The sequence below is a fragment of the Diabrotica undecimpunctata genome, chromosome 2, assembly GCF_040954645.1.
Source record: "Diabrotica undecimpunctata isolate CICGRU chromosome 2, icDiaUnde3, whole genome shotgun sequence".
Lineage (NCBI taxonomy): Eukaryota > Metazoa > Arthropoda > Insecta > Coleoptera > Chrysomelidae > Diabrotica > Diabrotica undecimpunctata.
In genome coordinates, this window is record NC_092804.1 from 170,209,644 (window position 1) to 170,228,119 (window position 18,476).

The window sequence follows — 18,476 nt, forward strand, 5'->3', positions numbered from 1 at the left end:
AATGAAAATCCTATAATCTTAAAACTTAAGACATAAGGTGCAAGAAAGAATCCTATTATTTAGAGTCAGTCAAAGATCGTTTTTCCTCTAATTTTTATATCAAATTTCTAGTCATTAGAGTAAATAGATATGTTTCCTTTTCTTTTTGTCTTTTTTTTTCTTGAAAGTCTTAGATTCCTGAAAATTGGTACATAGTTTCTTCTTGATATAAACACCCTATTAAATGTAGAGTAACAGGTCTTTTTCTTCTCATATTCTTATGTCGTTTCTCTTTAAGGAAAAGTTGTAGTCTTGAAACTTGGTACTTCCTTTTAGTGTATGAAAGAACCCTAATTTTGGAGTAGATAGATCTGTTATGGATGCGAGACATGGGTGATGAGTGATGACAGAAGACACAAAACGAAAGCTGGAAAATTCCTAAAAATTGGTGGAGTTTCCTCTTGGTATAAAGAACCGTATTAAATGTAGGGTTAATAGGCCTTTTTTTCTTGAAACAAAAGTTGCACAGCCTTGAAACTGTACGAAGGTTCCTTTTAGTGTAAGAAAAAACCCTATTAAATTTGGAGTCAATAGATCTCTCTTCCTTCTAATGTTTATACCAAATTCGTAGAGTCTTGAAAATTGGTACATACTTTCCTCTTGGTATAAAGAACCCTAATTAAAAAAAATGCCTTTTTTTTCTTGAAGAAAAAATTGTACAGCGTTGAAACTTGGTAGGAAGGTCAACATCCAATAGGTACAGCATGTTATTGTAAAGAAGACTCCTATTTGACTTAAAATTCTTGACGGAAAAGTCCTACAGTTTTGAAAATTTGTACATTCTTTGATCTGGTGTCAATATGTGTTTTTCTCATGTTTTTATGCCTTTTTTCTTGAAGTAAATATTCTAGTCTTTAAATTTGCATCGGTTTATTAAGTTTTGATGTTTTCTGCATAACTCAGGGCTTGTCAAACACGGTGCAATCTTCTTTTGCGGCTATTAGCTTTCGTATTTTTTTTTATATATATTTCCTTTGATTCTTGTGGTGATAACTAGTGATTTCTAACTTCTTCGTCAGTAGTCTTCTTAGTTCAGTAATTTTTGTTATGTATTCTAATACTAGTTCAGTCCTCACCTTTATTAACTAGACGCAATGCCTCTAGCAACGAAAAAGTGTATTAAATCTAGCATCTTGTTTGGGCCAGTCTGCCAATAGGTTGAGGAAACTTTACAGTAAAGTCTTCCGATTTAAATAATAAATCTTTTTCCTATAAGGTTCATAAGAAGATTGATATACCTAGTTTACTCTTGTAAAATATTAAAGATATTACAGTACTACAACAGATATAATATACTTTTTAATTACGACATTGACAGTTGTAGATTGGAATTCTCTGGACTGAAATCCTTTCTCTTGATAACAACTGATGGAATCCTTTATTACTACTGCACTTTCTCCTTTTGCTGCGTTATATGGGTGAATGGTAAATCTTTTTGCTGGCGAGATATTGCTAAATTTGTTTTAAGGATTTACATGTAATTCATGTATTTTTTTTTAATTTCAAGGTTATTGTTAATAGGAATTTTTGTGAACATAAAAATAAAACTCTTTGTAAAAACCAACAATAATTGTTTTATTTACATCAACAACAAATTCACAAATATTGGCTACTTAGGAAATGATCCACCAGATCCTTTCTTATATTAGTACAATCATTAATTTATTAAGTTTTCGTTATGGGGATTTATTTCACGTAAAAATAGTGCGGGCAGACGTTAAATAATGACCTGAGATTAAACACTGAGTTCTGGAAAATTCATAACGAATTAAACATTTAAAGAACGTATTGTTATAGTGCAGTCGAAAAAAAACCTGATTAAAGTAGGTTGTACAATCAAAATAACGTGGGTTGAGATTTTAGCCACTTGCACAAGTGGCATAGCTGACATATACATAACCTCAATTATTGTTTATAACCGTATAAATAAAATTTCAATACAATATGTTTACAAAAGTTTATATTTATAATAATGCGTAGATTGTTAATAGCGTAATTACATGAATGTCACGCACTGACGTTTATTATTTGCAAAATAGTTGAAATTCCATTGTCGTTTAAAGGTAAAATCCACAACGTACTTTAATTACGATTTTCCTTGAAGGATTAATACTACGGAGGGTGGGTCATTAACCTTTCAAAAGGAAATAATTCTCGTATATTACTCGTATTTTTATATATTTATAAACTCAATATCTACATTTTCATTTAAAGGTCGATCCAGGACTTGATCATCTGCGATATTATCAAGCTAATCATGTGGAATATTAGTTAAACCCATATGCTTTTCGAACTGATTACTGAAAGTCGATAGTTTTTTAAGCATACTCGCTCTTCCGGTAGGGATCTACTGAGGAGTAATGCCGAGCAGTGAGCTCTCATATCTTGCCGTACCGCTCATCCATAGGTCGTTCCGATAGACCAGCGTATTCCAGTCTAAGTAGCAGACCCATCTTGAAACTAAGCCAAACTAAGTTAGTTTGGTTTTCTGACCAGGGCATGAACCATCGTCAGCCCTTGAGTTTTAGTAACGAAATAGTAACAAATAATATAATTTCTGTATGTTTAGGAAGTTTTCTAAAAGCGGTTTCTGGAAAAATCATTACTAATATGTAATTAAAAACATTCCAAGAAGTTCGTTAGCTGTAAGCTTTGACTTTTATGACTGAACTGTAAGATATAAGCCGCTCATGGTTAACACTAATATAATGAAAAAAAAAATGATCAACAAGATGAAAGTCATTGTTTTCAATTTGTTAAACTGTTAGGTCGTTGTCTTCTGAGATTAGTTCTCGATGTTTCGCCAACACTAGGGGTTGGCATCTTCTGGAGATGTTACTCCGAGAGATGGCCTCCGCAGTACAACGCGGCGTCAGTTTCAACTTACAAGCGAAGCAGTAACATCTCCAGAAGATGCCAACCCCTAGTGTTGGCGAAACATCGAGAACTAATCTTAGAAGACAACGGCCTATTAGCCCGAACAAACAGTTTAACATGTTAGACGATAACCGTGAAAGCCTAACGCATTTTATCATTGTTTTCAATGTTTCGAGAGAGTAATTAAAACAAGTGAAAATTAATCATTGAACCCTAAATACATCCAAAAACTGTGTAATATCTTCTAGAATAGATTTTTCGAGATTTTTTTCACAAGTGGATTCAGAGATAATAGTTTGATAATCCAGTAAAATAAGGCAAAAAAGGGGGCAAACCTCGGAATGAAAGATAATAAGCTGAAAATTTGCATACGTCTTTATTTTGATGGTATAAAACTTACCTCAAAAGTCTCATATAATCACGTGTCCGCGCCTTAAGATATTAAAGGTCAAAGGTCACGAAAATGAGTTTTCTGCAAATATCTCGTTTCCCTTACACTTTATGACATTTAAGGTGGTAAGAAAAATTGTAGAATGGAAAATTCTCTTCAATTTTTGTCTCAAGTACTTTTATGTTACCTATGTTAAGTATTTTATGTACCTTCAACCCTTCTTAAGATAGAGCGCAAAGAGTGGGGGACCGCTTACCTGTGTATACGGTAACGCGAAGTCAGCCAGTAGGATTCAATAAATAATAAGTTATATAGTTAATTATTTACTTAAAATACTATTATTATCATTAAATTTATATTATTTATTATTTAATAAACTATATTTATAGATATTAATTATAAAATATATATTTTTTATATAATATTTATTTTATTTTTAACAAAAATACAATATTAAATAAAATACTTTTCGTCCATATTACTACGAATATTATATCTCGAAATACAAATCTCTTGTACGGCGGTTGCTGTTTCTGCGAAGCTGTAGCAGATGCTCCTTTGTTATATATGACCTAACCGGTTTTTTGTTAATATGACTTTCTACACACCGTGGCGAATGAGTTTGGGACTTCTATGTATATACGCACATTAGCGGTGGAGGGATATTTCACTTGATGATGGGAATGGTAGGGTAGAGCTATTTCTCTGCGTTAGTATTTCTTTACCGAAAAAAATTTATTTTATCGTTCAGTTGAAAACGACATCTTAGCATCGACAGACGTATAGTTTTGAGTGAATATTTTTAATTGCAATGGCTGATTTGTGTTTTATTTGTAACAAGTTAATATCAGAAGGTGTCTCTGTGAGTGTTGTGCGTGGCTTACAAACATTAAAAACTGAAAGTATTGAAAGAAATGACGGTCATATAAATTATTTAAATACTTTGACTTCTGTGATGGTGCATGTTGAGTGTCGAAAAGTGTATATAAGTAAACATTCAATTGCTGCATCGAAGCGACGTGCAGAAGAGGATGAAACTTCAACTGCAGCAACTCCACCTCGTAAGAAACGAGAAGAAGTATTTGATTTTAAAACATCTTGCTTGTTTTGTGGTCAAGTAGCTTAATACAATATTTTGCAATTGCAAGAAAGGTTGTGGTTCTAATTGCGGATGCAGGAAATCAGGATTGCAATGTACTTTAATTTGTGGGCAGTGTAATGGACAATCATGTCTAAACGCTTCATCAACTTCAGATGATTTCAATGAAGAAAGTGAATATGCACCTGATATTCTTGAATATTTTTATTCTGATACTTTAATAAACGAGAATGATGATGATGAATCCGATATTGAGCAGTCAGAGGAAGAAGAAGAAGAAGAAGACGATGAAGAAGAAAATTAATACAAAAATATTAACCATACATAATAAAAGAATATATATTATATTTGTAACTTTAATAAATCGATTATTAGATTAATAAATAAATATATAATTTAAAAAAATAATAAATATGATTTTTTCAGTATTTAATTAAATATAAAAATGATTATGGTTGAATTCTGCACTTGATCTTAATTTATCGTATATACAGCTGTTAAAAATATCATTAAAGTTCATTTGAAATATTTCATTTAATATTGTGTTTGTTAAAAATAAAATAAATATTATATAAAAAATATATATTTTATAATTAATATCTATAAATATAGTTTATTAAATAATAAATAATAAAAATTTAATGATAATAATAGTATTTTAAGTGAATAATTAACTATATAACTTATTATTTATTGAATCCTACTGGCTGACTTCGCGTTACCGTATACACAGGTAAGCGGTCCCCCACTCTTTGTGCTCTATCTTAAGAAGGGTTGAAGGTACATAAAAGTACTTGAGACAAAAATTGAAGAGAATTTTCCATTCTACAATTTTTCTTACCACCTTAAATGTCATAAAGTATAAGGGAAACGAGATATTTCCAGAAAACTCATTTTCGTGACCTTTGACCTTTAATATCTTAAGGCGCGGACACGTGATTATATGAGACTTTTGAGGTAAGTTTTATACCATCAAAATAAAGACGTATGCAAATTTTCAGCTTATTATCTTTCATTCCGAGGTTGCATCCTTATTTTACCGGACTATGAGTCACATTTCAAGATAATATGGTTCCCTGCCTTAATCTCATACCTCTTGGGACATTCAAACAAGAAAATAAAACGGTTGTGCTTGACTGGACTAAAAGATCTCCAGACCTGAATCCGATAATATTGAGGATGATTTTGAAAAGAGCAAAATGGGTGATCCATGTCTCTTTGTCTAAGTTATTTCTAAGGGTACAAATTATTATTGACAAAAATACAAATATTTTCCTTTAGTAAAAGTACCGAAAGAATTTACTTTTTCACCATCTATATTAAAAATATCAAGTTTTGGTTGCGAAAAATTGTAAGTTTAGAAATAAAAATCAAATTTCTGATATTATTTGCAAGGATATAAAGAATTATGTTAATGTAATATATTGTCGTATACAAACGTTTTGATTTATCCATTTAGGATATAGAGATCCCTTTCAAAGTTAGCAGAAATGTCACATCCTGGGTTCTTATCTTTCCGAATATAAAAACGTTTAACTGAATAAAATGTAATATATAATAAGGTATAATTACTTAAATATAATGTTAAATCTATCACAAAACATTAGGCTACGTGTATAGAGGTATCATCAGAAAAAATTGATCAAATAAGATAATAATCAGAAACCTCAACAAGGTTAGTACCAGATTCTTTTAAGTAAATAAATTTGTTATGCAGTTGTTGTTAAGGTTTCTTCAACAAAATAAATATAGATATACATATTTCCATTTTTTTTCTTTCATATTCTCGCTACACTCAGCCGTTTAAATACCAATATTTAAGTCAAAATCTAACTTGGTAAATATCATTTCTAGTGAGTCATCCTAAGGTACGCTTTATCGAATAGTTCTAATTCATGTGTTAGATAGTTTGCCTTATTTCTCAGCACTTTAGCCTTACTACCTGCACTTTCTAAACGGTTTAATTCTTGTTCTAATTCTACTAATTGTTTGTCCATCACACTGGTGGTGTCATCTATAACTTGGCACAATCTAAAAGGAAAATGTGTTTCATTAACAATAAAAAATCTTTATGGAATTACTTGGCTGCATGCAAATTGATATTAAAAATATAACAAAACAACACTGTTTAAATTCCCACATCTTCATGTTTTGCTGATAAATCAGTTTCTTCAAAAAAATATTTTTTTACTATTTTTATGTGCTAACAATCGGTATACCAACTAACTAAATACCTGGTAGATACAGTAATGGTGAGCTCTCAAAATCTATTTGTTCGTTAAGAATCCGGCCAGTATTTTTAAGCAAGTAAAATTACAAAATTTATGATTTTCTATAGTTAAACATTTGGCGACTATGAAATTAGTTTTTCAATTGAGAAAATTAGCTTCATATTCAGTTATTCGTTTTTAATAACTTTTTACTGTCTGACCTACGTATACTTTTTGATGTGCATAGAAGAAAAATCGAAATGTTAACTCTAACGTAGAGGTGTGATTTAGACTTACCATTAGAATTATTTATCGCATTTAAATGCAGACCTCTTAAATATTAAACCGGATGCTTCCACCGACGGTCAGAATTAACTAATCATTTTTTAATATTCCATGTATCCAGAGGTGAAAAGTGAATCTGTCTAAATCACTTTGCAACATGGAATCGCCAAATCCAATACACATCATAAACAGGGAGCATAATCCATACATATTTTCTACATATACATTATTGACTGGTCAACATTCTTCTTCTTCTTAACGTGCCCCATCCCTAAGGACATTGGCGATCATCAAGGCCCATTTCACTCTACCTGCAGCCATTCTGAAAAGTTCTATTGACGTTTTCCCACTTCATTGTCTCAGATTCTTCAGCCAGGACGTGCGTCTTCTCCCCGGTCCTCTTTTGCCTTCCACCTTCCCTTGTATGACCAGCCGCATCAATTCGTATTTCTCGTTTCTTAGTATGTGACCAAAGTAGCTCATTTTTCTTTTCCTTATAGTGTTGAGTATTTCTTTATCTTTTTTCATTCTTCGTAGTGTTTCCGCATTTGTTATGTGTTGTGTCCAAGATATTTTCCACATTCTTCGATAACACTACATTTCAAAATTAATGAGTTTTTTCTATGTCGGCTCTGTAATTGTCCAGGCCTCAACTCCATACAACAGGACAGAGAACACGTAGCATCTCAATACTCTAGTTCTAATTTCGATGTTGAGTTTTCCATTGAGTTGAGTTGGTCAACATTATAGCCCAAAAATTGGAAGAATATTATAAATATATTCCGTCAAATACACATAGAGTTTCTATCAGAACTGTTATTACAATATTCACAAATTGTTGCCTCACTATGATCCCAATCCTTTTATACATATCACCATTCTTCCATAAATTCACTCCGTTATAGCCTTTACTAGGAAAATTTACAAATTTTTGCCTCCTCCCCTTTGTGGTGAGTATTCACGAAAAAACCATATTCACGAGGAGGTTACGTTTTTTCTCCCATTTTGCAGTGACAGAACTCTGCCAAAACACAGGACATTCTATACTCTTTGAGAAAACCCATATTCGTCCAATTCTATTTCAGAAAAATTCGTGACTCGGTAGAAAGCCGTAAGTATCCCGAGAATATCAATAGAGGGGAAGGTCACTTCTTATTTTCTATCCGGAACCCAACACTATAGTGTCTGCCTGAACGGGCAATAGACGCGATGCGTGGTCGTCGGACGCTACGCTATCATTTTGAACATCTGGTAACAAATATTCTCGTTCCTTTATGGTACAAAATAAGCTGGGTCGAATGTAAGAGTTATTCTTATACAATAAACCAGACAGTCTTAAAGTAGACAATACTGACTTCCTGGGTCGGGGTATGGAATTATGAACATATCAGCAATGAATTAATAATACAACCCACATAAAAGACCTCGACACTGATATACCGAACACATGGATCGTAGTGGGTATTTAGACGACAACATCTAAATACATATAAAAATTGATGGGAAAATAATAAAGCAGGAAGCAAGGTTTAGACATCTGGGAATAGATATAACTAGTTACGGAGACACAGAGACGCTATGCGGACGACACAGTGATTATAACTGATAATTTGGAAGATCAGCAGTTATTACTTGATAGGGTGAATAGCATAGGTAAAAAATATGGCCTCAAAATCAACATTTTGAAAACGAAATATATGGTCATTAGCAGAAACCCTCCAGAAAACCCGATAATATGCATAGGTGACGATCGCATAAAACGCGTGAAAACTTTTACATACCTTGGCACCACAATCAATGACCAATCGGATCCACAACAAGAGATAAAAACCCGAATACAAATGGCAAGACAGGCTTTTGTGAAATTCAGACCGCTCCTATGTAATCAAAACCTAAATTTCGAAATACGCTACAGAATGGTCAAGTGCTACATATGGTCCATCTCGCTTTATGGCATGGAAACGTGGACTTTGAAAAAAACATCTATCAACAAACTTGAAGCATTTGAAATGTGGTCATTCAGAAGAATGATGCGCATAACTTGGGTGGATAGAGTTCGAAACGATGACGTCCTTAAGAGAGCCGGCGTGGAAAGAGAACTCTTTGAATTAATTAAAAAACGCAAGATTGGTTACCTTGGGCACATATTGAGAGGAGCAAAATATGAAATACCACAGTTAATCCTACAAGGGAAGATCGAAGGTAGGAGATGACCCGGCCGCAAACAATTATCCTGGTTAAGGAATATTAAAGAATGGACAGGAATACACAATACAGGCGAGCTGTGTCACGCCGCCAAGAACAGAATTCTAGTAATGAGATAGTCGCCTACGCACTTTGGTGTATGGCATGTTAAGAAGAAGAAGAAGAAGTTACGGAGATGTTGAAGAAGTACGACTACAAAGCTTAAAAGCAAGTAAAGCGGCGGGATCTCTTCATGTCACAATTTGGAAGAACAAACACCTAAGACAAGACACAAAAACAAGAATCTATAAAGCAGCAATTAATATTGTTCTGAAGCTATTTTCTTGTGGCATTTTAAATTAATTACTATTTAACTGGGAATAAGCCACAATTAAAGGTTAAAATACGTTTATTGACGTTTCAATTTCCACTTCGGAAATCGTTCTCAAAGTATTTTGAGAACGATTTCCGAAGTGGAAATTGAAACGTCAATAAACGTATTTTAACCTTTAATTGTGGCTTATTCCCAGTTAAATAGTAATTAGCAGCAATTAGACCTATATTAACATACACGGCGGAGACAAGACCTGACACATCTAAAACGAGACGACTACTAGAAATAACAGAGATGAATATACTCCGACGAATATCAGGGAAAAGTCTGTTGGATAGAGAAAGAAGTGAAAACATAAGAAGAGCATGCAATATAGAAGACGTAAATGGATGGGTGACAAAACGGAAACAAGAGTGGAATGAACACATTAGTAGAATGGCAGAGGATAGGATAGTACGAATAGCACGAGATAAGTCACCAAATGGACGAAGAAGTATTGGCAGACCAAGAAAAAGAGGGTGCGATAATTAAAACAATTTAGGAGGCTAATATTGAAGAAGAAACAGGCTTTAAAGCCTACATACAAGAAGGAAGAAGAAGAATAAATCACAAACCAATAAATCAACGAAATTTACATGAAAAAGAGAGATAGAGAAAGGACAGATTCTTAAAAGGACAGAGGGCAATAGCGGACGAATTATACATCATCTGTTATGTCACAAACTAAGTAGGAAATATATGTAGTGTATGTATTAAAAACTGGTAATTAAAGAGGATCTGTTAATTTTTTGTAATAATATTAAACAGCTTTATTTTGTAACACTAATAAATAAACTTAGGTGAACATATAAAAAATAATGTAGATAAAGATGATAGAAGTGGAAGTTCAGAAATATATAAGACCACTGATGATACAGTCCCAAAAGTATGCGTAGTTCAGATAGGAAGAAGTTGTACAAACGCACATGAACATACAACTATTTTTGTCAATGGAATAATTTTGAAATTTTACACAAACAACAAAATGACAAAAAAAAATTGACGTGCTCGAAATTTTAGGAAGTAACCAACTGAAAAAGACTGACCTGCTTTTTAATAAACAACAACACGAAAACGGTGTATTTAATATTTGTCTTCTTAGGAAGATGATAATTAAATAGCTTTATTTTGTAACACTAATAAGTAAAAATTTTATGAAATGTATTTGGTTTGAATCGTAGGTGTAACAATTCTTTAAGTCAACACATAAAAAATAATATTTACAATGATAGAATTGGAAGTTTAGTATATAAGATCAGTAGTAATACAGTTCCAAAAGTGTACATAGGCCAGACAGAAAAAAGTTTTAAAAACGCAATACTAAACATAGAACTATTTTTGTCAATGGAATATTGAAATTTTACACAAACAACAGAGACAAAAAAAATTGACTTCCTAGAAATTTTAGAAAGTAACCTTAAAAATACTGACCTGCTTTTTAATAAACAAAGATAATATAATGTGCTTAGTACACAAAAGTATTGATGGTTTGCACACGTAAATAGTTGGTTTAATATTTGTATTCTAAGGAAGCTGATGTTTCAACCGAACACGTCAGATTAACTATATTTTTTGTAAAATAATAAAAAACCGAATAAAAACTTTTTTAAATATCTGATATAAAACTAACCTTGCGAAAGTACCACTTAGTTCTTGTTGGACTTGATGGCTGCAATTGGCGGATGTAAGATCTATGATCATCCTTAATTTCTTGGAGGCATGCTGCACATACTGCTTTTTAAAAGTTTTTTCTTTTGCTTTGTTTGTCCACGTTAAACGCTCATACAGGTAGAGACAACCATACATTGCACCTAAAATATAGGACCACTTGAAACTAATAACATTTACTTTGTAATTTTTCGGTAGATCACAAACTGTAAAATGAGTTATTTATTTAAATATATCGAATACCGTTTTAATTAACATTTTTCAATCTGTGACTTAGATTACTAATTAAAAATAAATAAAAATTTAAATGGACAACATAAAAAACAATAACATTTCGTAAAATACAAAACTATATCACTTACACAAACCAAAAACTTTCAGAGAAATAGAAGATAACAAAATAAATTATACAGAATAAGCATTTACAGCAATTGTGAGTCTATTTCAAAGATATTGTTATAAATACAGCTAAAGAACCCTACAGCGCAGGTAAGAAAAAATAAAGACACTGTGGACAAATTCGAATGTAATTACAAGTTCGAATTGTTTCTAAAGTCCCTATGTCCGATTCTTCTCGATCGATGATGATAAAATAAAATGTTGAAGTCGTGGAGTAAAATATAGTTTTATTGACAGCTACTGAATAATTACACTCTAGTTGTTGTTGAGGTAAAAATTTATAATAGACTGCTCGACTTCAACACTTTATTTTATCATCGTCGATCGAGAAGAATCGGATACAGGGAATTCAGAAACAATTCGAACTTATCATTACATTCGAATTTGTCCGTTGGTCCTTCGAACCGGATCTGAACCAGCGACCTATGGATATACAGTCCACTCCTCTCATAGATGTGCAGAATGTAATGGACAGCATCATTCATTGCTACGCATGACAAAAGTGTGGTATGATAACAGAAGGACTTCTGAAAACAGAAGGCCACCAAATAGACCCAATGTTAGTGGGTCAGAAGGTCAGTTTGATAACAGAAGGAATTCTGAAAACAGAAGGCCACAAAATAGACCCAAATCGAGTGGGACCAGAAGTAACACAGTTACGACGCATTATCAAGGAGACGAGAGAATACCGTGAGCTGTTTAAGTTATCATAATGAAGAAGTGCTACTTGCAACTGCATTAGTACGAGTAAGAGACTCAAGAGGAAACTCACAATTGATGACAGCATTGATTGACCAAGGCTCGCAGTCATCATTCATTACGGAGCAGGCCGCTACAAGTCTCGGAATAAAAAGAGAGGCTGTTCACGTCCAGATGTCTGGAAATTACAATGAGTATCAAAGGACGTCGAAATGGAGCGTGACAATAAACTTGGAAGCACATTTCAAAAATGAATTTGAAATGAAGACCGAAGACCTTGTGCTACGAAAAATAACAAAGAATCTACCGGAGAAGCAGATACAGATAAAAGAAAGGAACCATAGGAATTTAGTCCTGGCGGATACAAATTTTAATGAAACAGGTCCAATAAAGGTTCTGTTAGGAGCCAAAGAATATAATTTGATATTACTGTACAGAGTAGATCGAACAAAGGATGATTTGCTAACCCAAAATACTAAATTTTACGTAATCCCTCATATACCGACCTGATCATTTGTTATTTTCTCATAGATAACCACAACTTTTTCTCTTTTTTATCAATAGATGTACTGCACGTTGGTTTCGTTTACATGTTACCCGAGTGTATGCTCATGAACTGCTCGTTTTAATTGCTTCTTTTTATTCGAGGTAACACAATTGCTAAGTATTTTACTACTAGCATTCAGGAACTTCTGGACTGCATCGAAACTAAGACAACAACTCACTGGCAATCCTATTAAATTTCGAATTCCTGCTAACTAAGAAAACTTTACCTTTTGTTTATCGTTGGTGGTCGATATTGTGGTTGGCGCTTTTTGGACAGATACATCGTTTGAAGTATTAATAAGGATAAAAGAATTGACAGATGAGCTAATTTCCAAAATGATTGTGACGATTGTCTACGTCATTAATGCCCATTTTAAATATATGTATTAGTAAAAATTATTATATACTCACCAGTAATAGCAAGAATTCTCCAGCCTATGGTTTTAAACAAAAATCCTGCTACCAGTAAACCGCCCATTGTGCCCTGCGAGGAGGCTCCCATAATGGCTAACCTCGAGAGCAACGACCACTCGTCTATGCTGGTGCTGGCGTAGAGCAATCTGCCGTCGACGACATCTGTGGGAGTTGAAGGAATATGTGTGCTAGTAGGGCTCTCCCGTTTGTTTCTCAGTGCTAGGAAATTGGCCCCGCTACCGGCGTACTTCTGAATAAGGCTGGTTAATCCCCACGAAAACCTAAAACAAAAAACGGTAAAATAGGAATTGAATACGCAAGCAATGTTTTACGTCAATACCAGCACACAGTGGAAGATATGGTCGGGTCTAAGTCTGTATGTTAACGATAATCAACGTCATTTTTTATTAGGACACCCAGGGTGTTGAGGACTCCTCAGATAATCATTGTTTTGAGAAATACATTGCAGTTTTAATTTAGCAACTTTGAGAATACATTTCAGGAATAAAAAAATACAAAACTCAGTAAAGGAAAAGGAAACATCTATAAATTGTTAATCCCACAATTTATGTTATTAAAAAAAACAAACAAAAGAACAAATCGAATATTGGTTAAACGCAATGTAAATCTAAACCGAAAATAGAAATATGGGTTGAATATGCTGAAATGTTCATTTAACATATTTTTTTATGTTATTCTCACAATACATTGGAATACATTTCCAAGATCGCGAGCTATAAGTAAGTCTGCCTGTTACCGATAATCGCAGTCATGTTTTATTAAGATATTCGGGTTGTTGTCCGATCTCAATTGCTTCTCAGGCGAACCCTAATTTGATAAAATCAATAGGAAGAAGACATTCATCTGTCACTTTTCGTAATTATCATTCTGTAAAAATTCCAAACCGCATTTCGAATTCCGCATCAAAATCTTATATCCGCAATCACAAGTGTTGCTTTTGCCCCGGGCCTATTGCTTCTGCCCTAGCCATTAAAATATACGAATAGAAATTGCAAAACTCAGTAAAAAAAAAAAATGTCATGAGCAATGAAAAATTAATTTAAAAAATCTTTTAAACACACGACGAAAAAATCACGATAAACATCCGTATAAAATTAACAAATTTATGGGCAAACCGAGGGGTGGTTAATATGCATGAAAATTTAAATAAGAAAAATATAAATATAAGTTGAATATGTAATCTGCCTGTTACCGATAATCGCAGTCATTTTTTATTGAAACACTCGGGTGTTGTTCGATCTCAATGGCTTCCTGGATACTCCTGGATTACAGAAAATCAATGGGAGCTTTGTTTTTGACATTTTGGGAATATATTTCCTGAATGGATGAAATTGAAATACAGAAATTGGAAAAATTCAGTAAAAAATCTCAAAAAATAAATAAATATATATTTATTTATAAAAAATTACGATTATTGACCCTATAAAATTAACCATTTAAAAATCAAGCAAAACTTGACCTCAAAAAAATTAAGTTGAAAGTAAAATATGAAATTCGTCCTGAAGAGAAAGAAACAAACAAATCAAATAAAATAATATAAGAGAAAAATTAGGTAACAGATTTATTTAGATAAAAATTTACTAAAAAAAAAATAGTAGAAGATTGCAAAAACAAGTAACAAAATTCAAATCCAAATAACAGAATGTTATGGCCGACCTTAAGCCGACTCTGTACTCTGTGACATGGACCATAGCGAATCCCAAGAAAACCAAATCAGCAACACCCGAGAATAAAAAGAGACTTCGGGAGAATACCATCACCGCCCTCGTAACAGAATTGCTAAGAAACCAAGAGGCTCTAAAGAGCAGACTAGGTCATAAAGCACCGTGACAAAAGTATTCAGAATGGTGGTAGCCCACAGACACCATTCTGATACTCATCTAGATCGAGCTCAAGCAAATTTGATCATTAACAAACTGGAGCAAGCACTTGATGAGGCTCCTATCGGAGGTCAAAATGAACTTCTGCAGTTCCATAAAACATACATCGTTTAGCGAAGAGACCCTGTGGGTGAACTGTGTTAACGAGAATATAAAAAAATGGACGACTAAAGTGGTAAAGACCATTGAGGGCCTTCGGGAGGGAGCAAAGTTAAATATAATTGATCCAAATAATATGCCCAAGCGCCCCATGGTCCTCACTCGCGTCCCGAGAAATATCTTATCTGATGAAGAAACCATCAAGATCCATCTAAAGAGTCTAAATTTTTTTAAATGTTTCGTAAATTTTTGGGCAGGAAAACAGTATAATAAAAAGTTACGTAACGGTTTTTCGTAGTGTGGGAACAAACCTATTTTTAATTCAAAGTTATAAAATTTTATTTACATGTAATAAAAAAAATAAATACTTTGAATATTGTAAATTTCATACCTTTTTAAGTATTAAAATTAAAACTTTGAACAATTTAATATATTAAAAATAAAGATTTTATTGTGTAAAAAAACAAAAAAAGACAGTTTGCAAATCAATGGCATCGAAATTTTATTAAGCGTGGATGCATAAGTTAAATAAATGGCTCCGTTCGTACTCCGTTCCCACTTCCCCCTAACTATATCTTTCATGGTGGTTTTAAGCCGACGGCCACGGTTTGAGTTTATGCAGTTGCCCTCTTAAGGATGGTTTGGAAGTATAATAACCGTAACCAAATCGCTCATTTGAACTGTTCTTCTATACCATTCTTCAAAGTAAAACACTTGTACGTCACGATTTATACAAAGTGACGTCACTTGTATTTAAAATTTCCAGAACATCAACCTTAGAGTTCAAATTGTCCTAACACAGCTAATAATACGAAACCCATACGAAACTACTCGATCTTTCATAGGCGTCAACATGGTATAATAATCAGAAAAATGTAATCATCATTATATTGGTAATTTTAGAATTATATTGATTAAATAACCAAAAACATTTGTTATTATTAATAATATAAATTTTATGACATAACTCTTTAAATCTAATATTCCACAAAATAATAATTTTAATTAAATATATTAGACAATTGTACGCAACTGATACGGAAATACTTCAAATTTTATTGACAGTTGAGCGTGTGGTAAAAGTGTATAAAGTGTTACCGCTTTTTTATAGTGGGAATTTTGTTTATGTTTTGATTTTTTACACAATTTGATCATAATATATTATATATTAATAAATTGGATTTATAAATACATATTAAATAGCTTTAAAAACTAATTATTGTTGTGTATTGTGATATGCCAAAACAAATAAATAGTCTGTAGACAGCTGATAAGCTGTCATATAAGGTAGATTATTTTGAACAAGAAATAAGGGCGGAACTTTTTTACTATTAAAGCCCTAAAAGAGGTAAGTTTAAAATTTAGAATATATAATTTTGTATTAAAATGTTTTCTTATGTATTTTAGTGTGTTGCAGTAGTCTTAAAACTAAGTGTATTTACTGTGAATAATATAATAGTTTGACAAATAGTTGACATTTTAAAAATTCCTCACTTACTAACTATTCTGATGTTTTGGCAACGCTGTAGGGTTCTGACGACGTAAATCTTGAATGACGTGCAAGCTTTTTTATATGAAAAATGCTATATATGCGTCCTATATTCTTTGGTACAATATTACAATTTTCAATTAAATGTAGAGATTTATATGTTTTATAAACTCATTACCAAACTATCAATAAATTACAGAGAATAAGGAAATTATATGCAGATTTATAGGGTTTCTTCTATTTATAATCATATATTACCGAAATAATGAAATCCATTTGCAAACAATTTCGATCCATACGAAAGAAATATTGTTCTAATATGTTGAATATAATATGTGTGATAAAAAAATTACAAGTGAAGAAGACATAGACGATCTACAGATTGATGACAACGTAACAATCAAAGGAAAGGATATATTCAAATACTTGGGGTTTATAATCACGAAAAAGGCAACAACAGAGGAAGAAATTACACAAAGATTAGAACAAACAAAAACAGCAATACGACAACTTAACTCAGTATGGTGGGATAGACACCTAAATATGAAGACAAAAACGCAGATTTATAGAACATTAGTGCTAAGTATTATGACATATGGGGCTGAAAATTGGATCATAACCAAGAAAAACGGCAGTAAGATAGTAGCAACAGAGATGGAATGCCTGCGAAGATGCTGCAGAGTAACAAGAATGAATAGGAGAAGTAATGACGAAATAAAGCAAAGAGCGTCAATAGAAACAGACATACTAACATACATAGAACAAAAAAGACTAAAGTGGTATGGACATGTAAGAAGAACTAGTGACAGCAGATGGATATAGAGAATAATCGAATGGAGCCCCATAGGAAGGAGGAAAAGAGGACGACCCCGAAAATGCTGGAGGAACGAAGTAGACGACGCCATGAGTAAGAGAGGCCTAAACGATGGAGAATGGAACAACAGAGAGAGATGGAAACGGTTGAGCGAGGGAAGGCAGTGAATACTGTAGAATCACTAAATATATATATATATATATATATATATATATATATATATATATATATATATATATATATATATATATAAAATTAGAAAGTACCTTACCTGAACTCTAAGTCCTCTTGAAAATCTGCACACAGATTATCGCAGTTTAATCTGTACAATATTTCGAAAGGTTGTCTTCTTGGCAGTACAACGCTGGACGCCATCTTATGACTTTCGGGTATTAAAGCTTCCATTCTCTCCGTCATTTCTTTCTGACTAGCTTCCATATTAAGGGCCAACGCGGTTGATAATCTAGCTCTCAGATTCGAACCGAGCCCCGTTTCAACGTGAAGGTGAAGTTCTTTTTTATAGACGTTGAGCACTAACGGTTCTGGATGGAAGGGTAGATTGAATTCGTCTACTAACGTACTTAATCTGCGAATTTCTTCACTTAGCGCTTTTGAAACCCTAAAACGTAAACCAAATAAGCACTTGTGATAACAGAGAACGAAAAAGGTTAGTAAGAACAAATTGAAGTTAAAGTATTATCTCTACTATGAAGGTAACAACAAAGTTGGTATCGAAAGCTCCTAACCTCAAAATCTAATATTGTTCTGAAACTACTGTATTTAATGAGAATAAACATTTTAATTTAAAATTTGGGTTTATTCCCATTATAGAGATACAGTCGACCCTCGTTAATTCGAAACTCGAAGGACTCTTAAAATAATACGAATTATTGAGTATTTGAAATATCAAATGGTTCGAAATCTGTGTGTTGATCAATTATTATTTATTAACAGCTATTCTATAATGATGACAAAAGTTTAGAGGTACA

General features: G+C 32.7%; 1 protein-coding gene across 2 annotated transcripts in view; it reads right to left on the minus strand.

Moving 5' to 3' along the window:
• Positions 1-1,589: 1,589 nt before the first annotated feature.
• The window catches only part of Marf (Mitochondrial assembly regulatory factor), a 31,241-nt gene continuing 14,354 nt past the window's right edge, over positions 1,590-18,476 (minus strand). For both annotated transcript variants that reach the window (XM_072523971.1, XM_072523972.1), the window contains exons 8-11: positions 17,759-18,106; positions 13,182-13,465; positions 11,089-11,269; positions 1,590-6,437 (exon numbers count right to left, since the gene is read on the minus strand). In XM_072523971.1, coding sequence (XP_072380072.1) covers positions 6,257-6,437; positions 11,089-11,269; positions 13,182-13,465; positions 17,759-18,106 — 994 coding nt within the window. In that variant the 3' untranslated portion in view covers positions 1,590-6,256. The remainder of the gene's footprint in view (positions 6,438-11,088; positions 11,270-13,181; positions 13,466-17,758; positions 18,107-18,476) is intronic.